This window comes from Paramormyrops kingsleyae, chromosome 7 (genome assembly GCF_048594095.1).
Source record: "Paramormyrops kingsleyae isolate MSU_618 chromosome 7, PKINGS_0.4, whole genome shotgun sequence".
Lineage (NCBI taxonomy): Eukaryota > Metazoa > Chordata > Actinopteri > Osteoglossiformes > Mormyridae > Paramormyrops > Paramormyrops kingsleyae.
In genome coordinates this window covers 26,706,225-26,731,200 of record NC_132803.1, presented here as the reverse complement: position 1 = coordinate 26,731,200, position 24,976 = coordinate 26,706,225, and the positions used below count along the sequence as shown (strand labels likewise).

Sequence of the window (24,976 nt, the reverse complement as noted above, 5' to 3'; positions counted from 1 at the left end):
TTTGCGTGCTCTCCACTTTTCCCGCAGTATGCTATTTGAAAGAATCACAACGCAGCGCGCCTAAACAGAGCGCGAGAACAGGAGACTTAGCTTAACGACAAATAGGCTGCAGAAACAGGGATGATGAGTTCAGCACAGGAGGTGAGCGAGCTGCACACCATATGAAAAAAGTTCAAAAAAACAAAACAAATTACCGACGCCATCACATATAATTTATGCAAAGATATGATACCCGCAAATGTCGTCAGTAAAGCCAGCTTCCAAAAAATGATACAGACTCTTGATAAGAGATACCAACTGCCATCGCGAAGTTATTTTTCAAGAGTCGCCATCCCTGAAATGTATTCCAAATGCAAAGCCAGTTTCGAGTTGGAGTTAAAAGACGTGAAATACTACGCAACTACTAAGGATATGTGGTCAAGCAGAACATGGGAGCCTTACTTGAGTTTGACGGTGCACTTTATTAATGATGAGTTTGAAATCAAAAGCCGATGCCTGCAAACGGCATATTTTCCCGATGATCACACGGGAGAAAATATGTCTCAAGGTTTGAAAGATGCTCTGGTTTCCTGGGGACTAGGTGAGGAGCAGCAAGTGTCAGTCACCACAGACAATGGATCAAACATTGTGAAGGCTGTCGCTCAAAATAAATGGACAAGATTACAATGCTTCGGGCATAGACTGCATCTTGCAATCGGTAAGTTTCTTTACCTTTACAGTTTCCTTAAAAATCTGAATTTGCAATTAATTGACCGCGAACACCTAAGCATTCAATCCGAAAGCAAAAAGCAGCTCCTTACCGTGCGCCATTATAACATTAATCTGATCATTTATCCTGCTTGTTTTCGTTTGTGAAAAAATTATGCACATCATTTATTATTATAATTATTATTATTTTATTAAGTGTAATAGCGTTTAAAATTGTAATTATGTTATTGAAATAGCATCTATGATGTGCAGACTGCTATTGGTGCCATTGTATTCCGCTGTAAATAATGGCAGTCATCATTAGTGATGTAATCAGAATTAGTACCTTTCAAATCACACTATTAATAAACAGCAAAAATTTAATTTTAACAGATTTTTATATATATATGGTTTATGTACATTCAAATTTGTAACTTACAGTTTTCTTTGACTTAAGTTGTTATTCATTTAAATGACAATTCTTAAAATTTACATGACCTTTGTCTTATTTATTTCTTTTAGAAAATGCAGTTAAAGATGACTCTCGCATTTCCCGAGGCACAGGTTTGTGCAAAAAGTTGGTTGGACATTTTTCCCATAGCTGGAAGAAAAAGGTGGCATTAAATGAAGCCCAGGAAGAACTTCAGCTTCCAAAGCATGCACTCATAACAGAGTGCCCAACACGGTGGGGCTCAAGGCAACGGATGATAGAGCGGATTTTGGAACAACAGAAAGCTCTGTCTCAGATCCTTTCAGCTGATCGCAAAACAAGACACCTGGTGCCACAATGGCAAGGAACTGTGCAAGGAAACCCACAGAGTTAATAATACAAGTATTAAAAACGAACTGCGGAAACTGAAAAACACGTGGCCAGGAACTGAAGGCATTTATGCTACTACAGCTCCCTCCATTGGAATAAGTTGATTACTGCAATCTTTAAATGGACCAACCAAATTAATCTGTGGTTTCCAAAGAAATGCAGGAGTCAGTAAATAACTTCATATGGACTAAAATTCACAGATCAGCAAACATAGTTCTGCTGATCTTTCATTTGTTTCATTATTGGTTTATTTTATTCTCTGACAACGTAGGTGTGTTATGAATCTTATGCTATGGAGCAGCACAGCCACAAAATAACCATAAACCATCTAGCTGAAAATGCAAATGCTCCATGCAAAATCGGATAACTCAACATAAAGAAAATTAATGGAAAGAATTTAATCTGTTTATGAAATTGTGGCTGGTCATTAGAAAAAAATTAAACAAAGATTCAGGCATTTCTTCTGAGGGCAATCAGTACACAGCTACAGAAAAATCTATATTTAGTATTTCATACATGCATCTAACTGTATACACTAGTAGCCAAAATTGTGGAAACGTAGCATTTTTGCCATGCTTTAAAAATAACTAAAGAAAAATTGGTTGGCGATATGTCAAAAAAATCATCACGATAATTTTTCCTGTATTGACCAATATCGATAATTTATCAATATTATAGTTTCACAATGCTGTTCCATGTAATAATTTAATAAACAAAATAATAAAAATAACCCTCTTCTGACAAATAGAATGAATACATTGAAATAAACAATATTAGTAAACAAATATTTATTTTCCAACAAATTTTATTTACATTAAAATTACATTATTTACATTACCTTAAAATAATTAATAAAAGGTTATTGATTTTCAACACATAGCTCAAATGAACAAAACCATAACAATGTGCAAAACAGCACAATATTACAAATATGTCAAAGGGCAAACATAAAATAAAGCAGGACAGAACTGACTGCAACACGTATCTGTCACGATCGCGGGCAACGGAGCAGGAAAACAGGCGATCGGAGCCAGGAAGTCGGGTACCAATGGGGGTTTATTGGTAGAACAGGACAGGGGACGTACGATGAGCAACATCAATGGTGAGTCTGGGGTACGGAGACGGAGACACGGACTAAATACACCAGACCAGGCAGACAAAACAGGAAACAGCAGGGCACAATCAGGAAACCACACGTGGAGAATGAGGGGGCGTGGCACACATTAGGAGCGGACGGAGCGGGACGTGACAGAATCTGCCTCTATTTTTGGTCTCTTAAAAACGTTTCAAAATTCTGAGGTAGAAAGGTATCTAAACCAAACAAAAACATGTATTTAAAAAAGTGGCGAATAAGATATACGTAGAATTGTTTAGGCGGGAGCGAGAGAGGCTCGAGTCACACCTTTTTCTCTTGTGAGGATCAATAACTCATCTGTATTCGGCAAGTGAGACTATTTTTTCACGCCTAGAAAGTTCTATAATTAGACGGGACATTTCGCAAGGCAGTTGTAAAATCGGTTACTCAAATTCTGTTTCATATTTGGATTTTAGAGATACAATATTTTCACCTTTTAAAACGATTTTGACCAAGGTTTATTAGCGTTTGGACTCGTTAGCTGACTATATATAAGCTGCTAGGTTTGCGCTATTAACAGGTAGACATGACAGTCTAAGGTACAATGTTAAGAGACATATAATTCAATAAAAAAAATGCTTCTCACATTTCTTATTCAGGGTTGCAAACTCATGTATCTGGCGACACTGACGCTTTCAGACTCACGTAAGAAATCTTACAGATTTCAATACAAATTACAAATATATATCGTTCCATTATAAACCTATAGAATTAGCTACATCAAAACGTGGGGATAGTTTGCAAACCTTACAAAAACTGTTACCTACATGTAAATGCGTGTGCAGACTTAACTCGAATTTAAAACCTCACGCCAGCCAACTGACCAAAGTAGGCAACCCCGCTTATTTGTGGTATTTAGCTTGCTCTTTAGCAATTTTTTCGTTGACATATCGGAAAACAGGTGTTTCAGAGCAATTTTAGGCAAACAAGAATTGCCACTGTACGAGTTGGTGAATGAATCATAACGAATCTTTTAGATGAAATGTCATAAAATATTCGCCCATCACTTTTACCCACGGAGTGTTTCGACCATGCGCGAAATGCACCAACATGTCAGATGATAGGGGTGTAACGATACACCAAAGGCACGATTCGGTTCGGTTCACGGTTTTGGATCCTCGGTTCGGTTCGGTTTCTGTTTGCTGTGGGGTTAGGGTTGATGTCATCTTAACAGCAATGCTAAGGAACAATAGATTCGCTTAATAACAAGAACATCTAAACTTTTTCTTTATTAACTTTGCCATCACATTTTTAGTACAGTCAGGATACCTGAGTAAACAACAAAAATTAAATAAATACCTCCAATATAGAGTAGTCAGAAAAAAACAATTCTAATACTAACTTTAGAATATAATATTTAGAACAAAATTTAGAACAAAAGCTCATCATTACTAATACCATTTAATCAAATGTGATAAAATAAAGATGTGTTTAAATTGGTTAAATTAGTTAGAGACAAGTGACGTCAACCTCAACGATGGGCAGCAGGGGGCGTGAGAGTACCGCGGTACGCCACGAGAGTTTCGCGATACGTATCGTGGTTGGTGTATCGCGATATTTCGGTTCGGTTTGTAATATCGTTACACCCCTATCAGATGACGATCTCTGCTTCCAGTGGGCGGGACGGTGTGACGTAAATTGCAAGTTTTTTTGACGTTGTTTAGAACTTCCAGAATTCATGTCACAGACGCCTATTTATACTGCGGGATAGGAGACAATTCTCATTTCGCCTCAGATAAGAAGATGGGAATGTTGAAATTTGCGTGTGCAGCTGGAGTGATGGCTGCGGCCGCCGGCACAGCGTACCTCTACCGGCGGTTCAGGAAAACGCCAGAGCAGGAGGAAGGTACCTGAATAGTTATGGTCTCTATGTATATGTAATAGCATGGATGGTGTCATGGAGTCGGTATATTAATGTGATGTATATTATTGTTATATCCTCCTGAGACCCAAGGAAAAAAGTGTCCTTCAATTTTAGGTTATTTGTCTTTGGAGGAAATAAGACATCTTACAATTTAGATTTTTTCAAATTTATTTTTATTTTTAATTTCACAGCATGTCCTCTTTAGTGTACAACAGGAATAAATATGTTTCCTTACATCAGTGAAAAGACAGATGCAAAAACAAAATGTCCACTACAATGGACATAAATGAATGGGTGGGGTCTCAGGAGGATATATTTTTATACCAGTGATTAAAAAAAAATGCTTCATGTGTCCCTCTCAAAATTGCATCTCTTTGGCGTTATGAAGGAATTTAACGTGAAAGCTTTCTTATTTTCACCAAAAATATGGTTTTATTGTTGTATTTTTTGCAGCCAATAATTATCCAGTTGTAGAGTATCCAAAGCATAACAGTGCTTCTTGTTCTCTCTTTTCAGTGAATATGGCCACCTCATTGAGGGACGAAACCCTTATGGTGGCAAACGACTACATGGACTTCTGCATTGGGATCAAGAGGACACCTCCCAGCGAGTCAGCTAAAGCCATGCGATACATGGCAAAGGAGGTGGAGAAGGAGTATGAGTTCAGACTGCGCCGTCTTGTGCGGTTTTTCTTCATCACCAGTGGCTTTAACACCTGGACTGAACTCAAGAATGTGATGCTGGAAATGGTTGGTCATGAAAGTATGAGCTGGAGCCAGATTGTTACTCTATTCGCCTTCACGGGAATACTGGCAGTTCAACTTTCTAACGTAGATGAAGACGTTGCCTGCAGCAGACGGCTAGCAGAAATGATTACTGATGTTCTTCTTGGAGAAAAAGAAGAATGGATTATCCAGAATGGAGGCTGGGTAGGTGCATGTAATTTTGTAATAAAAAACTGCTCCTTTTATGTAGTTTCTTGTTATATATATATATTTCCCGTGGTTGTCTTGACTGTGTTTGAAAGTAGGTGGTTATACCACCAAAGTATTCCAAGAATGTGGAATCTGGGAGAACATGTTCTCAGCATTTTGCTCAGCGTTTCTGCTTTGTTTCATTGAACAAAGCCTAATATCTCATTAGTTATATTGATACCAGAGATTCATTTATAGTTATCTTGGTAAATGCTACTTTTTAAAGGAATTCAGGGTTAATTTGTTACACAAAATTTTGTTCCTGAAATATCCGTCTTGATATTTCAACCTGTCAGCCTGAGGTATATGTATGTTTCTCCTTCCATGGTAATCAATAAGTAGGGAAAATGTAGGACTGCGTCACTGACACGTATGTTTGCTTCTACCCGTCCCTGCTTGGATGTCCCCCCTTTATCTTCTCTCTATCTCTTGTGTAGAGGGGGTTCGTGGACTATGTCCACACAGCAAAACCAGGGTATCCAGATTCTCCTGTGAAGAGAGCTCTCCTTGCAGCTGCAAATGTGACAATTGCCTTTCTTCTTGTACGTTACAGTATTTCCTTTCCATGTTATTCAGAGAAATGTTTTCCTGAAAGATTTTTGATCAAGTTTTTCTTAATTTATGTACATATGGTTCACTGTTGTTTCCCCCATGACCCTTTTCTTGAAAATTAGAAATTACCTATAGTCTGTTTGGTATATTTGTTTCATTTTATGACATTGTTACCCATACAAAAAAAAAGTTAATAGTTATAATAAAATTAATTCACAGAGATGTTTGACTTAACAACTGCCTCTGTATTGTTTTTAATAGATCAGTTATCTGCTAAAAAGAACCCTACCAGGCTTGGTCCCGTCATCATTAGTAATCTTCAAGAAACTGCCAGGAACATCAGTTAGCTAGACGGGAAATGTGCATTATCTGTCCTGGATGTGTGAATAAAACTTGTATTATCCAAAAAAGTCTAAAACTGACTCAATGGTTCATTTCTGTGAATGTTTCTATAAAAGAATATTTTCATTCATTAGATTCTAAGATGTTTTTTCTTTATTAACACTTTTGAAAATTAGAAAGCCTGAAAAATGGACTGCCCCCAGCCAAATTGGGCTGCATTCTTCATAGTTTTGTTATGATAAAAACTTTTATCTAAAAGAAACACACTTAAAATGTAACAGGTTTTGGATTTTTCAAGTATTCAGAATGTTAGCACATGTAGTGCCTCAAATTAAAAAAGAAAATAAATCAACAAACTGTGTATTGTTTAACTGTGCAAGTATGCTAAAGTACAAACATAAAACAATGCCAAGTCTGTAATGCTGGTAATCAATATGTACCTTTATTTTGTATCTCTAACAAATCTTGATTAGAACTGTATCTAGAATCATTTGGACCTTCTTTATGTTACAAAAAAGAAAGCACGCATTTGCTTTGACACGCTACAGGTGTTTTGCTAAGAAGACCGGTTTATGGTCTCAGGCTTGGTTGATGCTCTTTTGCAGGTAACAATGTTGCTTCCTGTACTAAAAATCCTTTCTGAAGGTGAACTGGTGGCAGGAATACAAAAGATACCGCTTAGCTTGGAGGCTCACTTTTAGGAAAGGCAGTTAAGTAGGCTTTCCACCATACCAGAGGACTGGTTTCACTGTCCACACAAGGCGTTTGGAGATAGTTTTCGAGTTCAGCTTCAGTCGACTTTTGGTCTGTCAGTCCGGCTGCTGCTGCAACAGAATGGGCTTTCTTTTTTTGCTGGTGCTGGTGCTGATGCTAGTGTTCCTTCTTCAGCTCCTGGTGTAGCGACACAGCTGGAGCAGACGCTTACAGCGCTGGCTTAAAGCAATGCATTCTGGTCCTGACGCAATGCATCATGGTTAGATTTTTTTTTAGCAAGACGACGTAAGACAGATCTTGCAGCACCTCTCAGCGGGCTGCACAAACTGGAACCGCCCCCGTGACAACACACCCTTGCCCTTATTGGCTGAAGAGTTTAGTTACACGCATGACGTTTGTATCCCAGGAAGTTCCGATGCGTTATCTATTTCTCCCGAAAAGCACGTAAAACAGTGAGGACTGGTTTTCAGTTAATTTACCTGGTAAAATGAAGTTTAAATAAATGACATAAATGCTCTAATGGTACACGTAGGTTAGTGGTTTATTTATTGTTAGTTACTGTAATGTTGCGCTGATTTATTTAATCCTCCAATCTGTGAAGAAGGCATTCAAGTAAGAATTGAATTGTACTCTGTGCATGACTATAAAAACTTTGAATCCTTGAAATACATGTATTTGATCTTTTTACACAATAGTTTACTTTTTTACTGCTAACAATTTGGATCAGGAGTTAGTTATTGTAAAAGAAGTAATGTGCATGCAGGTGATATTTGTATAGCTTTATCTACACCCTTCTGGCAGTGCTGCCATTGCAGTCAGGTCTCGCACACTACGAGGCGTAGAAGTTGTCCGACTTCGCTGCAGTCAGTTTATACTTCACCCCTGCAGCTGCCGGCAGATCGCGCTCCACGTCACGTCAGTCGCAGACAGACCTGAGCCCAATTCGGACGCACCCATTGCTTCTTTAAGGGAGGATGGGCAAAATTACAACGTCGTCGTGCTGGCGTTCAGTAAACCTCTGCTCGATAGGCCATCGAGTTGTCTGTCTCAGCGCTTTCTTTAAAACTGAGCAAACTTGGTTGATCAAGTTTTATAGTCTGTGTATCATCGTGATCGTCCTCATTTTTTATTGATAAAAAATTGAGATTGTTTTATCGCCCAGCACTAGTGGTAATGTTTATAAACAATCAAAGAATCTTACAAATATACATTGCACAATTAAATAAACAACAGCAGGGCTTGTCCTTTGAAAAATGCAGGCGCACACAAATTTGTGCACCTAAAAAGTGCTAGGTGCACAATTTTTTTTGTGCACCCTAAAAGTGCTAGGTGCACAATTTTACCTTTTTTGTGCGCCTAAAATGTGGTTGGACTTTGGTGCGATGGGTCAAAATCCAAAAAGTCCTAGTGTTAGTTGAGAATTTTGTCCTAGTTTTAATGCTTTAACATATTTTGTAGAAACCCATTTAAAGTGAATCACTTTTTATTGGTGAATAAAATTTGCAATTCAGAATTCAGTCTTTTTTGCATCAACACTTGCTGCAGAAGGCTCAGAGGGGAAGAGCACCATAATATTAAGATTATATGGGCCAAAACTTAGAGATGGCATCCAATACTTTGTATGAGCCAAATTCTGTTTCTCCACTGAAATTGCATTTGTTAGCCAGTGTCTTCTCTGAAAACTTAATTCTTGGATGAAAAACACATCAGCAGTCGATCCCAGCAGCAGCCGATCCTTAACATGTATACAGCTAAGACTAACTAGTTATGAAGATGCCATCTCTTAAGTGCTTGAGTAGTTTTGAGTAGGTTGCCTTCCAGGATATAATCTGCAACTAGACCACAGGGTGAGTAATGACAGTAGCCAAGGATATTGCTATTGGACTAGGACTAGGAGTGGGGATAGCTCAATATTAAGAGTTGGACAATAGGGTTGGGTCGATAGACGATGCCATCGTCCATCGCCGATAGACATCACGATGCTGAGCCGACATCGCGATCCTCCGCCCCACCCCCGCTGCAGCAGCAACCAGCTCACGAAAAACACACCACTTAATCACACTATATAGCCAAATTAAATGCATGCTTTCAATTTCCGCATCTTTACTTATATTATGAGGAAATAACAAGGAAGTTGTTATAGCGATCACAATACAAATTACAGTGAACGCCAAACGAATTACACGAACTAGTTCGTTTACATTAAAAAATGAGGCATACAGAAACAGCAGAATTTTTTTATTTTTTTTATTAAATAAGATTAAATAAACTACACCAAATATGCCTTTGTCATGGTTTTACCATAACGAACAGAACGTCTGCGCATCTTTTGCGCGGATAACTTGACCGCAAATCCTACACACCACTTCAGGCGTATCTCGTGGCTGTCCTGTTTCATTCGGTCTAAAGCTAAAGTATTGCCAGAAAGGTGAATTTGCACCTTTTTTTTACCAACCGAGTTTGTCGACGCCATTATAACGACACAGATCACTGTGCCTGTTCCTGCCAGAGTCCCGCGGAAAAAGTGATTGACAGGTGGTAATTTGTGTGTAACATCTTTATTTATTTATGGTTTGGTTATGGGTAAAACAAAGACCATGCGGGTCAGGTAGTGGAAACGGTAGGCTACAATTAATTAATTCGTTATGAATTAATTATTTAACACCAACCATAGCTGCCCTCCCCAAAAACGTTGCATTCTGACACGGATGACCCTTGTTATCCATGCTTTTTTTCGACGCCATTGTTGTCATGAATAATTCCGTGGAGCGTCGAGTGGTCACGTGACAAAAGGCGCGTACAATTTAATTCTTTTTTATTGATAGGCGCGCATTTCTTTGCGCAGCTCTTCACCATTTTAGGCGCGTGATGGCGTGCACGCGCAATTGCGCACCTTAAAGGACAAGCCCTGCAACAGTTGATTAAAGTTCTGCAATCCACAATCAATTTTGGCCACAAGTGTAGGCACAGGAAGGTGTTATGATCTCAGGGTGCAAAAAGCCAGAAGGACCAATAGACTTCACTGAAATTCTTTTGTATCACATTCACTGATAGCTATCAACAGCTAACAACAGGAAATGCACTGGAGAAATCGTAAAGTCGCCTCTGAGCCAATGTGAGGTATCATAACACTGTTTTGTTTTTTTTTGACAAAACAGTCAAGAGGCGGTGCAGAATCACCCTCAGCCACCGTACGTCCACCGCTACTGTGTAATTGTTTATCCCAGTCAGGGTCACTGTGCTGGGGTGTGGAACCTCCCCAAGGCAGCATAGGACACAAAGCTGGAGAGCTTTGCAGGACTCCTACGCGCACACCCCCACGCATAGCCATGAGGAATTAAGAGACGCCAATGAGCCTGACTGCAGGTCTTTCGAATGCCGCAAGAAACTGGAGAACCCAGAAGAAACCCAATACAAGAAAAACACACAGACGCAGAAATCAAAGTCCCAACCCAGGAAACACAAGGCAACAGCATTACTCACAGAGCCATGGTGCTGCTGCGTTCGCTATAGCACTGCTTAAATATAACGTGCGAAAATGATTTTGCCACATGGGATCTCTCCAAGGCTAATGGCTAATAAGCTAATGGTTGTTCCCTCTGGCAAGTATATAAAGGGTGACTCTACTTGTAAAAGGGTAAAAAAAAAAAAAAGCCAGAAAGCTGAAAGAAGACAACTAAAAGCCAAACATACTTTCATATTAAAGTGCTGTTAAGCACAACAACACTGAAACACCAGGTGTAAATTAGGGCTGAGCGATTAATTGAAATCGTATCGAAATCGCGATGTGGATATTGTTGCGGGAATTGCCGTCTTGTGTGTGGCTGGGTGCAGAGAGGAGTGTATGTGATGTGTGTGAGCATGCGCAAGAAGGAAGCGCGGAAAAAGAAAACGAAATTAAACAAAAAGAGAGAGTGTGCGTCACGGGTAGAGGGGGGGGACCGGGAGCAGCGTTCTAACGGGCTACAGCCTATGCCGTGTACCTGGAAGTGTGCAGTACGGCCATTAAAGCCTCGTCTCTTCAGTACTCTCCGGTGTCTCGGCTGATTTCTGCCTGCCTCACTACTCCACAAAAGTGAAGGGAGTTAACCCTGAAGGAGGATAAACTTCGGCCCTGGAGGAAGCATCTCCCCTCGCGTCTCCTGACCACGGTCAGGGGACTGACGGCGAGGAATGGTTGACACTGGCGACCACGAAGGGACTCTTTCACGCTGTTAAAGGAGTGGTGAGCACTGAGAAAAACTGACAGGCTAAAGCGGCTAACGATAAAGCCGAGTGACCGTAATTACAAGTGTACTGGCCCGTAGCTGAGCTAACTCGCGATGGCCGCTGCTCGCCATTCTCGTGAAAACTACGGACTTGAGACTAATTACTTCAACCCGTTCATATCGCTGACCAGTGTCTCCGAGGGTGCCGCGAGCATTAGGGAAGCTAACAGAGACAGAGCTGTGGCTAAATGTGAACATATAAACCCATTCCTGTGTGCCGAAAGTTGTACTAACACACACGCTAATGGAGATGGTGTATTCGCGCCGCCCGATGGTCCTGCCCAGCCGCAGTTTTCCCGCACGAATCCCTTCGTCGATGCTGAATGCTGCAGCTACGGCCATGAGGGAAACACAGGCAGCAGCATGAACTATTATCCAGCTCCTACTCCCCAAATTAAAGTGCACTATCCAGTCTCAAACCCATTTTCCCACATGGACAGTTTTGTACACAGCACACCGGCTCAATTTAATGCAATGTTAAATACACCCATGCAATGTTTGCCTTCCAGCAGCCTTAATGAAGCCATAAGCTATGGGCAAATCACTGCACAGCATAAACCCCGCTCAAAACCAGGCAAGACCCGCTGTGTACCCCGTCAGCCACCATCTGACAGTGAAGAGGACGGTGATCCTAGAGAGAGAGTCCCCACTCTACGTCCAGGCCAATATGACGGCACCACACCGTGGAAGGAATTTCTGCACAGGTTTGAGAGCTGCGCTGAAGCCAACTATTGGTCAGAGAAGACAATGACAACTCAGCTTAAATTCTGCCTAGTTGGAGCAGCAGGGGCCATTATCCACAGAAATCCCCGCTCATCCAAATGGAATTACCGCCGCCTGGTGGACGAACTGGAAACTGCATATGGCCCTTCTTCTGACCATGCAGCTGCTGTTGCTGTAGAACTGAGGCAGCGAGTGCGTAAACCTGGTGAGGCCCTGCATGTTTTCAGAGATGACATTTATGGAAAAGTGGCTGTTGCATATGGTGATAGAGCAGAGGTTGAACAAGACTCTATAGCTGTTGAAGTTTTCACCAATGGGCTGGGTGATGCAGAAATAGTACAGAAGTTGCTAGAGAGGCACCCAGCCACACTTGCCTGTGCATACGAAATAGCCCACCGACATGAAACCACTAAAAGGGCTGCATCTTATGTAACCAGTGCCATGCGGCAAGGAGCCCGTAATGCAGCTGAACGCCGTCCCCAAGCTGCCGTCGTCAGAGAAAAAGACAAAGATGAGACTGTTACTGAGTATGCACCTGCAGCTAGCCCCTCACCGAATCGTTTTGTCCCACACACACCCTCGACAACACCGAACAATCACAGAAATTTTAAAAAGAGCGGGGTTCGCTGCCATAACTGTCAAGGTTGGGGCCATGTCCAAAAGCAGTGCCCTTCCCCTCATAAAACCACCAAGGCCTTAACATTGAATAGTAGCCCTCGGGACAGCCCAAAACACACCGTGCTTCACCTTAAGTGCCAAAGCCAAGAAATGAGTATCCCCATGCGCCTCTACGAAGTGGAGGTATGTGCTATCTTGGACAGTGGGGCCCGGAGGAGTGTGCTGCCGCTGCCCTACTACAACTCCATCCACCCAGACGTGAGACCACCACTACAGCCCTCAGTTGTTGAGACCTTGCTTGGTGTGGGACCTGGGAACGTGCCGGTGCTAGGTGAAGCCCAGATACCTGTCAGTATCAACAATCGGCAGGTGGATGTTGATTTCCTGGTGGCAGATATAGCAGGAAATGAGGTGCTGCTCGGGCATCCCTTCCTCACTCAAGCTGAAGCACGTCTTGATTTCGGCAAACGCCGCATCATCCTGTTTGGTGAAGAGGTGCTCTACTACCAAACCGAAGCCAGTACAAGGACACACGCAGTGAGAATAGCTAGAACTGTGGTGGTGGAACCGGGGCAAGAATATATGGTGAAAGGCAATGTGCATCCTGGTGCAGCAGCTCGAGGTGACATGATGCTTAGTCCCACCAAAGGTTTTGTTGAGAAGCACAGAGTACTTATTGCCAGAGTCCTAGTCAATGCACAGCCTTCTAAAGCTGTCCCACTTCGCCTTTTTAACCCCGGCAATAAGGCAGTAACAATTAAGGAAGGATCCATTGCCGGGCTCCTCCAGCCAGCTGAGGCCCTGGAACCCTCCATGGTCTCCCCAGCTGCAGACTCACTGACCAGCCCTCCTGTGGTTCCTCTGCACCTGCAGGAGCTTTATGCCCAGAGCTCCACAAACCTCAATGACTATGAACAGCTCCAACTGAAACGCTTGCTTTGCACTTATGGACATGTGTTTTCTACAGGGCCTGCTGACCTGGGCCGAACCAGCCTTGTGCAGCACGACGTCATAACCTGTCCTGGTGCTCCAGTTAAACAACATCCACGAAGAATGGCTGGAGAAAAGCAGCAACACGCTGATCAGCAGATCTACGACAGCTTACAGAGCGGTCTCGCCCAACGCAGCTGCAGCGGCTGGGCCTCGCCCATCGTTATGGTGCGTAAGAAAGATGGGACATACCGTCTCTGCATTGACTACAGGGCTCTCAACGATCGCACCATAACAGACGCCTACCCGCTGCCCCGCATTCAGGACACGCTGGACACGCTCTCGACTGCCAGATGGTTCAGCACATTGGATCTCGCATCAGGCTACTGGCAGGTTGAGCTGACGCCTAGAGCACGCAGGGCCGCCGCTTTTTGCACTAGGACAGGCCTCTTTGAGTGGAATGTCATGCCATTTGGACTATGCAATGCCCCGGCGACGTTCCAGCTTCTGATGGACCGCGTCCTGGCTGGCATGCAGTGGGACACCTGCCTGGTCTACCTGGACGACATCATTGTGCTGGCTAGGGACGTGTCGGGGATGCTGCAACGGCTTGGCCAGGTATTCTATAGACTTCAACAAGCTAACTTAAAACTGAAACCTGCCAAATGCTGCCTCTTTCGCCGCGAAGTTGCTTATCTTGGCCATGTGGTGTCCGAGCATGGTGTGGCTACCAACCCCAGCAAAGTTCAAAAAGTTCAGATGTGGCCTACACCTACGTCCATCCAGGAGGTCAGACGCTTCATCGGCCTGGCCTCCTATTATCGCCGGTTCGTGAAAGATTTTGCCTCTATAGCCGAACCCCTGCACAACCTGACCAAGAAGAACGCACATTTTCAGTGGCATGCTGAGCACCAAGCAGCTTTCGACGAGCTAAAATGTCGACTCACCTCTGCCCCTGTTCTTAGCTATCCACTTGACCATGGTGAAATGATACTAGACACTGATGCCAGCGACACAGGCATCGGCGCGGTGCTGTCACAGATGCAACAGGGCGTGGAACGTGTGCTGGCATATGGCAGCCGTAAGCTATCAAGAACTGGACAAAACTACTGCACCACACGACGTGAACTACTAGCTGTCGTGGATTTCACGTCCCATTTTCGCCAGTACCTCCTTGGACGGCCTTTCAAAGTGCGCACAGATCACAGCAGCCTGCGCTGGCTAACAAAAATGAAAGAGCCAGAGGGACAGTTAGCTCGATGGCTCGAGAAGCTTGCCAAGTACGACTTCGAGATCATCCACCGTCCAGGTCGAGTGCACACCAATGCTGATAGTCTCTCCAGAAGACCCTGTCGCCAGTCCTGTCCATGCAGAGTGCTGGACCCCTCCAAGCATCTCGGGGGGACCAGTCATCAGGCGGTCCAATGTGAGTTGGACTCTGACACCAGCTCCCTGTTGCTGAGTCCGGTGAGGGTGGAGGGACAACCGGCTACTACAGCGGTGTGTCCAGTGGGGGTAGGTCATAACACCCCTACACCAGACACAAAGACTTTAGACCAAACTGCTCTTACTATGTCAGACATTTTATGTCAGAACACTCCTACCAACACAGACGTCTCAGAACAGATAATTCACACCAGCTCAGACATACAACACCAGAACATTTCCACTGGTACACACACCGTAAAGCTGACTGAGAAAGTATATGTGGCTAAAACACTTGATACTGCTTCTCTGTTTCATGGCTGGACCATGGGGGAGCTGAGCCAAGCCCAGGACGCTGATGCAGACATTGCACCCATACGCGCCTGGATGGAGGCCAGCAGTGAGCGCCCCCCATGGACTACTGTTTCGCCATGCAGCCCGGCCACTAAGACATACTGGGCTCAATGGAAACGGCTCTACTTCAGAGATGGAGTTCTGGTCCGTCGCTTCTACTGCCTTGACGAGACCCAGTTCTATCCCCAGATCGTACTTCCACGCAAGCTACAACCAGAAGTGATGAGCCGGATGCACGAGGGGCCAGTGGGCGGACATTTTGGTGTCGAGAGGACTGTGGCCAGGCTACGAACCCGATTCTATTGGTATCACATGAGGGAAGACGTCGCTCTTTGGTGCCGTACTTGTACCAGCTGTGCATCCAGAACCCGACCCCAGAAGACACCACAAGCTCCCATGGGAACTGTCCGGGTAGGAGCCCCAATGGAGCGCATTGCGCTGGACATTATGGGACCACTGAATGAGACAGAGCGCAGAAACCGATATGTGCTTGTGATACAAGACTACTTTACAAAGTGGACTGAAGCCTTTCCTATCCCAGATGAACGGGCTGCAACTGTTGCCGAGGTCGTTGCATCTGAGTGGGTGTGCCGCTACGGGATACCTCAAGCACTGCACAGTGACCAGGGACGCAATTTCGAATCTGATGTGTTCCAGGGGGTGTGCAGTTTGTTTGGCATAGACAAGACTCATACAACGCCATTCCGACCCCAGTCAGATGGCCAGGTTGAACGTTTCAATGCCACTCTCCAAAAGATCCTGGCCTCCACAGCAGAGCGTTGCCATTGGGACTGGGACCTGATGATCCCGTACGCTGTTATGGCTTACAGGGCGACCAAGCACAGTGCTACAGGTTTCACCCCGAACTTCATGATGTTTGGCCGAGAACTGAGTGAGCCAGTGGACCTTGTCGCAGGTCTACCTCCTGATCCAGACAACCAACCCTCAGCTCCAGAGTATGTGCAGCAAATGCGTGAGCGGCTGGAGCTGGCCCACCTCATCGCCAGGGAAGCCCTGCGTGAGTCAGTCACGCGCGCAAAAAGGCAATATGACAAGAACTGTTGCCACACACAATACAAGACTGGAGATCCTGTGTGGTATCTCATCAAAGGAACACGTCACATCAAGAATAAGGTCAAAAAGTTCCTCCCATCGTATGAAGGACCATTCTTTGTCCTGGGGCAACTGGATGACCTAGTTTATCGGATCCAGAAGAACCCAAGGTCTAAAGTGAAAGTTGTCCACCATGACCAGCTAAAGCATTATCGCTGCCGCGAGGCCTTGGACAATACCTGGGTCCTTGATCAAGCTCATCGGTGGTCACCTACGGAGGTCCCACCACCAGCTTTAGAGGATGACCCAGCAGACCGTGATCTGGGTCTGCACAGTCTGTTCTCTACTGCAACTGGCAATGGCCCCAGCTCCTCTCAGTCGTCTGTCTCTGTTGCAGCTGATCCCGCTCCAGTTGTGGTGATCCCATCGTCCCCTTCCCATGTGGACCCTGAGAATGGTGGGGGTGTGGTGGGTGAGCCAGACCACCTGGGCCAGCAGTTTCAGCGACCAACTCGTCGGCGCAGAGCACCAGACCGATATGGGGTGTGGATCACTTAGCTTGGTTTACCTACCATGGACAGTTCCAAGTAGGACTGAAGATTCAGTTCAAGTTTAAATCGTTTCAGCCTCCAACACTGTTAGCTACAATGGTTTAAGAGAGTTATATTTTTCATTGTTCCAGTGTTTACATTTTAAAAAAAATAAGGGGAGTAAAGTATCTGAAGGACCTGCGGGGTTATCTACATGCACCTATCCATTTGTATGTGTGCCTTCCTAGATGCTAGGATAAGTTAGTTATTCCCGGTCGCCATGTAATAGTTGCAATTGTGTTATTTCACTTTGCACTCTCAGCGGAGGCGGACGCACTTCTCTCCCTCTCCCTCCCCTTATCTTCCCTGCTTTGCTTCTCTCGTCTCGTCTAGTCTACTGTCTAACTGTCTATACTCGGGAGACCCTCTCAGCCCTGCTCTTCAAAACTAAGGAAATTATGGATTTGATCAACTGGTCTCTCAACGCAATTGACACCATCTTCTCGCAGAGGAGCGCAGGTTCGGGGGAACCTGACTGTCCTGCAGGAACGTACGCAGCCGGCTACACGATGGATGGATGGGAGAAGTGGAGGGTCGTGTGTCTGGCAGCTCTTTCCGTGGAGGACATCGAAGATATCTACCTATTCGGAACCTTGATAACGGGTCTTATGCTGATTGGATTAGGCATCGCCCTGGTTTATCGGAAATTGAAGAAAACGGTGACAGCCGCTCAAAACCCCTCTAGGCTGGCCAAATTGATTGATGGTCTTGGCGGAGCTGTTGGCGCTCAGACTATGGCCATAGATCGCAAACTGGATAACATCACATTGTCAAATGACCGCAGATTTGATTACATCACCGTGACTATGGACCGCAGACTGGAGAACATCACGGAGGAGCTAAAGGCTTTGCACAGGATTTAAACGACGGGGACCAGCGTGGACATTAGAGGAGCTGCGAAATTGCAGCTTCTCGCACAAAAACCCAAACAACCCTATTCTATCTCTTTTGGCTCCCCCCTAATCAGCACGGGCCTTGGCCAAGGCCTCTGCTGAGCTCAACAACTCCCCCTGAAGAACAAGGCAGTGAGACTCTCTTGCATTCCTCTCCCCCAACCACAAGGACACCCTACCCCCATCCCACGCCTTCGCCGCTTCATACCCCCAGCGTGAACGAGCGGGTCCTTGTACAGCGCCGTCTGGCTGCAGGAACGGACGGCTGTTTGTCTATGCTGGACTACCTCCACCTCCCCATTCCCCACCCCTGTTGCAAGTCTCGACTTGATGTTGTGAGCTATGGTGACTATGTGCTTATTGCTGAGGTGTTTTTTTTCTCTGTTCCTATATTGTCCTCCCTACTGGAGTACAGTCTGGGGGCTGTTTTTTTTTTATTCACCTACACTATCCTCGCGTAATCTTGTTTCTCTGAGTTTTCCTACAATCCCCTGTCTTCCTGACCTGTCTACCCCCTACGTGTGTTGTATATGTATGGTCGGGTTGATAGCCATTATTTCGCTGGTACTTGTGACCATGTGACAAGGTGTATTGCAACAGCAATAAAGGGCTTCATCAATCAATCAATCAATCAATTTCTTTCCTACTTAACAACACTTGAAATGCTTTGTTTTGCACATGTATGTACACCTTGCTTGAGCCAACGTTTTGCCACTGAAGTGCACTAGTTGATACTATACCTCACCTTATATGCGGTAAGGGCTAACACTTTTATCTCCTGTGGGCTCCAAGTGGTAAAGGGGATTGTGTTCCAGTTTTATGCCTTACGATGCTGGAGTGGAATTATTGTTTAATTGCCATCCAGAGTGGGGGTAGTGTTGCGGGAATTGCCGTCTTGTGTGTGGCTGGGTGCAGAGAGGAGTGTATGTGATGTGTGTGAGCATGCGCAAGAAGGAAGCGCGGAAAAAGAAAACGAAATTAAACAAAAAGAGAGAGTGTGCGTCACGGGTAGAGGGGGGGGACCGGGAGCAGCGTTCTAACGGGCTACAGCCTATGCCGTGTACCTGGAAGTGTGCAGTACGGCCATTAAAGCCTCGTCTCTTCAGTACTCTCCGGTGTCTCGGCTGATTTCTGCCTGCCTCACTACTCCACAAAAGTGAAGGGAGTTAACCCCGAAGGAGGATAAACTTCGGCCCTGGAGGAAGCATCTCCCCTCGCGTCTCCTGACCACGGTCAGGGGACTGACGGCGAGGAATGGTTGACAATATGCACGATTTCTAAATCGCCTTACAGCACGATTTTTTGCGTGCTCTCCACTTTTCCCGCAGTATGCTATTTGAAAGAATCACAACGCAGCGCGCCTAAACAGAGCGCGAGAACAGGAGACTTAGCTTAACGACAAATAGGCTGCAGAAACAGGGATGATGAGTTCAGCACAGGAGGTGAGCGAGCTGCACACCATATGAAAAAAGTTCAAAAAAACAAAACAAATTACCGACGCCATCACATATAATTTATGCAAAGATATGATACCCGCAAATGTCGTCAGTAAAGCCAGCTTCCAAAAAATGATACAGACTCTTGATAAGAGATACCAACTGCCATCGCGAAGTTATTTTTCAAGAGTCGCCATCCCTGAAATGTATTCCAAATGCAAAGCCAGTTTCGAGTTGGAGTTAAAAGACGTGAAATACTACGCAACTACTAAGGATATGTGGTCAAGCAGAACATGGGAGCCTTACTTGAGTTTGACGGTGCACTTTATTAATGATGAGTTTGAAATCAAAAGCCGATGCCTGCAAACGGCATATTTTCCCGATGATCACACGGGAGAAAATATGTCTCAAGGTTTGAAAGATGCTCTGGTTTCCTGGGGACTAGGTGAGGAGCAGCAAGTGTCAGTCACCACAGACAATGGATCAAACATTGTGAAGGCTGTCGCTCAAAATAAATGGACAAGATTACAATGCTTCGGGCATAGACTGCATCTTGCAATCGGTAAGTTTCTTTACCTTTACAGTTTCCTTAAAAATCTGAATTTGCAATTAATTGACCGCGAACACCTAAGCATTCAATCCGAAAGCAAAAAGCAGCTCCTTACCGTGCGCCATTATAACATTAATCTGATCATTTATCCTGCTTGTTTTCGTTTGTGAAAAAATTATGCACATCATTTATTATTATAATTATTATTATTTTATTAAGTGTAATAGCGTTTAAAATTGTAATTATGTTATTGAAATAGCATCTATGATGTGCAGACTGCTATTGGTGCCATTGTATTCCGCTGTAAATAATGGCAGTCATCATTAGTGATGTAATCAGAATTAGTACCTTTCAAATCACACTATTAATAAACAGCAAAAATTTAATTTTAACAGATTTTTATATATATATGGTTTATGTACATTCAAATTTGTAACTTACAGTTTTCTTTGACTTAAGTTGTTATTCATTTAAATGACAATTCTTAAAATTTACATGACCTTTGTCTTATTTATTTCTTTTAGAAAATGCAGTTAAAGATGACTCTCGCATTTCCCGAGGCACAGGTTTGTGCAAAAAGTTGGTTGGACATTTTTCCCATAGCTGGAAGAAAAAGGTGGCATTAAATGAAGCCCAGGAAGAACTTCAGCTTCCAAAGCATGCACTCATAACAGAGTGCCCAACACGGTGGGGCTCAAGGCAACGGATGATAGAGCGGATTTTGGAACAACAGAAAGCTCTGTCTCAGATCCTTTCAGCTGATCGCAAAACAAGACACCTGGTGCCACAATGGCAAGGAACTGTGCAAGGAAACCCACAGAGTTAATAATACAAGTATTAAAAACGAACTGCGGAAACTGAAAAACACGTGGCCAGGAACTGAAGGCATTTATGCTACTACAGCTCCCTCCATTGGAATAAGTTGATTACTGCAATCTTTAAATGGACCAACCAAATTAATCTGTGGTTTCCAAAGAAATGCAGGAGTCAGTAAATAACTTCATATGGACTAAAATTCACAGATCAGCCAACATAGTTCTGCTGATCTTTCATTTGTTTCATTATTGGTTTATTTTATTCTCTGACAACGTAGGTGTGTTATGAATCTTATGCTATGGAGCAGCACAGCCACAAAATAACCATAAACCATCTAGCTGAAAATGCAAATGCTCCATGCAAAATCGGATAACTCAACATAAAGAAAATTAATGGAAAGAATTTAATCTGTTTATGAAATTGTGGCTGGTCATTAGAAAAAAATTAAACAAAGATTCAGGCATTTCTTCTGAGGGCAATCAGTACACAGCTACAGAAAAATCTATATTTAGTATCTAACTGTATACACTAGTAGTCAAAATTGTGGAAACGTAGCATTTTTGCCATGCTTTAAAAATAACTACAGAAAAATTGGTTGGCGATATGGCAAAAAAAAAATCACGATAATTTTTCCTGTATTGACCAATATCGATAATTTATCAATATTATAGTTTCACAATGCTGTTCCATGTAATAATGTAATAAACAAAATAATAAAAGAACATAAGAAATTTACAAACGAGAGGAGGCCATTCGGCCCATCAAGCTCATTTGGGGAGAACTTAACTAATAGCTCAGAGTTGTTAAAATCTTATTTAGCTCTGATTTAAAGGAACCCATGGTTTTAGCTTCCACTACATTAGCAGGAAGACTATTCCATACTCTAACTACACGCTGTGTAAAGAAGTGCTTCCTCAAATTTGTTTTAAAATGTTCTCCCGCTAATTTCCACTTATGGCCACGAGTTCTAGTATTTAGACTAATATTGAAATAGTCATTTGGCTGAACAGCATCCAGACCCGTTAGAATCTTATAGACCTGAATCATATCCCCCCTTAGTCTCCTTTGCTCAAGGCTAAACAGATTCAGTTCCGCTAACCTCTCCTCATAAGACACTCCTCTAAGACCAGGAATCATTCTCGTAGCTCTTCGTTGCACCTTTTCTAAGGCAGCAATGTCCTTCTTGAGGTATCGTGACCAAACCTGCACACAGTATTCGAGGTGGGGTCTTACCAAGGAATTATATAAGTGTAACATCACCTCCCTTGACTTAAACTCCACACACCTAGAGATATAACCCAACATTCTGTTGGCTTTTTTTATTGCTTCCCCATACTGGCGAGAGTGGGACATGGAAGCATCAACATACATACCGAGATCTTTCTCGTATTCAGCTACCTTTATTTCAGTGGAACCCATAAAATATCTGTACTTTATATTTCTGCTCCCTGCATGGATTACCTTACATTTATCTGTGTTAAATTTCATCTGCCAAATATCAGCCCATTCGCTAATTAAATCCAGATCCCGTTGAAGCCTCACTGCTGCTAGATCAGTATCTGCTACACCGCCCACCTTGGTGTCGTCTGCAAATTTAACCAGTTTACTGTATGTATTTGTGTCAATATCATTAATGTAAATTAGGAACAATAGTGGTCCTAAAATTGAACCCTGCGGTGCCCCACTATGAACGGAGGCCCACTGTGACATTGTGCCTCTAATAACTACTCGCTGCTTCCTGTCAGTTAGCCAGTTTTCGATCCAAGCTGCCACAGTTCCTAAAATCCCTGCAGCTTTAAGCTTTAGCAAGAGCCGTTTGTGGGGGACAACATCAAAGGCCTTCTGAAAATCTAAGTAAATCACATCATAGGCCTTTTTGTGATCAATTTCACTTGTAGCTTCCTCAAAGAACTCAAGTAGATTCGTTAAGCAGGATCTACCTCTCCTAAATCCATGTTGGCTATCCTTTATAAAGTTATTGGCATCTAGGTAATCTACCATTTTCACTTGAATTATAGCTTCCATTATTTTTCCAATAATGCTAGTTAAACTGATTGGCCTATAGTTTGCTGGATTACTTCTATCCCCTTTTTTGAATATGGGTGTTATATTAGCATGCTTCCAATCTGATGGTACCACACCCGCAGATAACGATTTCTGGAATATTAATATATATATATATATATATATATATATATATATATATAATATTAAAATAACCAGAGGTGGGTAGAGTACCCAAAATCTGTACTCAAGTAAAAGTAAAAGTACTTATGGAAATATTTACTCAAGTAAGAGTAAAAGTAACAATCCCAATAGTTACTTGAGTAAGAGTAAAAAAGTATCCGATGGAAAAACTACTCAAGTAGCTAGTTACTAGTTACTTCTGATCTGATTGATATGAAGCGAAAACCTTGAATTTCAAACTATTTGGAAAGCTTCCACACACCTCACCTTGAAAGTCTCTTTGTTTTGTTTATATAAAACATAGGCTGAAGTAAAGTATCCTATCTCAGTCCTGTGATGGGCACATTAACATCACATAAACTGTCATTTGCAATAAAATTTCAAACACACCCAGATGTTTTTCTGTCCACAGTTTCAAAAGCCAAGGTTGACCTGCTGGTTTTGTTCCACAGTGCACTGCATTTAGCAAAAGCTGACCGTGATAGTCTCTTATACGTATCACTTCCAGCTTCTGCTGCTGAAGCATCAACAGTAGCAACAAGATTAAGTAAATGGCAGGCACATTTTTCATGTCTGGGAAGTTGGTAGTCCAGGCCACAGTCCTCATCTAAAATACCAAAAAGGTCTTGGTACTCCACCTCCGATTCACTTTCGTCAGATTCATCCTCAAGTATGTAGTCTCCCTCCTCCTGTGCATCCTGAGCATCATCTTCTTTCTCCTCCCCATATATTCGAAAGGCCTTCAGGAAGTTTGAGCCACTATCTGTAGTTGTCCTAATAATCTTTCCTCTGATTTTGTACACTTCGTGTATTTCCTCTAAAGCAGCAGCAATTACATCGAATGTGTGTGATCCTGTCATCCGTCTGCAAGCCAAAGCTGCTGAACATCTCTCTAAAGATGTACTGTCTATCCAGTGGCAGGTGACCCCCAAGTAACTGCGCTGCCTGGCTGACCAGCAGTCTGCAGTTGTAGCAACGTAAGTGCAACGTAAGTGCACTCTTCATGTTTTCAAATGTATCCTGCACTTTCAGACGCAGTGTTTTTCTTGTCATGACTGTACACTGAGGTTGCAAGGTTTCTATAATTTTCCTAAATGACGGTAGTTCTATAATAGAAAATGGCTGGCTTCCTTCACAGACAAAACTGATCAGCAGCTTGTCAATCACTGCCTGTGTTACCTTCGTTGCTGGGCTGGAAAAGGCACTAATGATCTTTGGATTCTTTTTTGAATTAGGTTCATATGCATATATATATATATGTAGATTAGGTTACATTTGGTTTTATTATACATTAAAACTTGAATCATCAATAAATTGGTAATTATGTATCTATGGGCACTTTGGACAAATAGCAGTAAGTAAAAATAATATATGACTATAAGTATAAGTAAATTTTAATATATATATATATGAATTATTATGTATATGTTTTATGATTAATGGTGTGAATGAATAATATGCTGGGCTAAGCAACTCTTCCTTTTAAAAGCAGTCTCCTTTAAAAACATTTATTTACTTTATTCTTACATTTTAAGTACATGCATTCATTAGATAGGAATAAATTAAAATGCAATGACGTTCTGCACTTAACGTTAGGTGAAGTGTCACAAATAAAACCTTTAGTGAAGTGTACGAATTTGTGTATAACGTCACAGTATGCGCTTCAATTTATTTAGATTTTTGGAAAATGGATATGAAAACATGCAGACGTTTAGAATGAACGTTTTTCCCGAACGTGTGTTGTTTGTAAGGTTCACAAGATATTTGTCATTGCTTGCACAAGCGTGCATATGAGGAAAAACATTCGAACAGTGTCGGAAATGTGGTACTATAAGGTCAAAGTGCCCATAGTTACCAAATTACCATTAATAGGGTTCAAATAGGCATCATATTGACATTAACCGGTACGTTTTTTCAGGTTGGAGCTGGAATTTTTGTACGCAGCGATGTCGCTTTTTTTTGGTGCACACAGCCTGCATCGCATTATGAAACTGTTCTTTCTCACATCTTGAAGTGAAAAAATAGAGTTGATTTGAGGCCACGGG

General features: G+C 42.9%; 2 protein-coding genes across 3 annotated transcripts in view; one reads left to right on the top strand and one right to left on the bottom strand.

Annotated features, from left to right (window-relative positions):
- LOC111852607 (one cut domain family member 2-like) overlaps positions 1 to 24,976 on the bottom strand; it is an 82,653-nt gene that overhangs the window by 29,790 nt on the left and 27,887 nt on the right. The window lies entirely within an intron of this gene.
- On the top strand, positions 3,172 to 6,450 carry LOC140592131 (anti-apoptotic protein NR13-like). Its single transcript, XM_072714649.1, has 4 exons — positions 3,172 to 4,488; positions 5,023 to 5,435; positions 5,918 to 6,022; positions 6,294 to 6,450. The coding sequence occupies exons 1-4, from the start codon at positions 4,386 to 4,388 to the stop codon at positions 6,381 to 6,383; spliced, it is 711 nt and encodes a 236-aa protein (XP_072570750.1). The 5' UTR covers positions 3,172 to 4,385; the 3' UTR covers positions 6,384 to 6,450.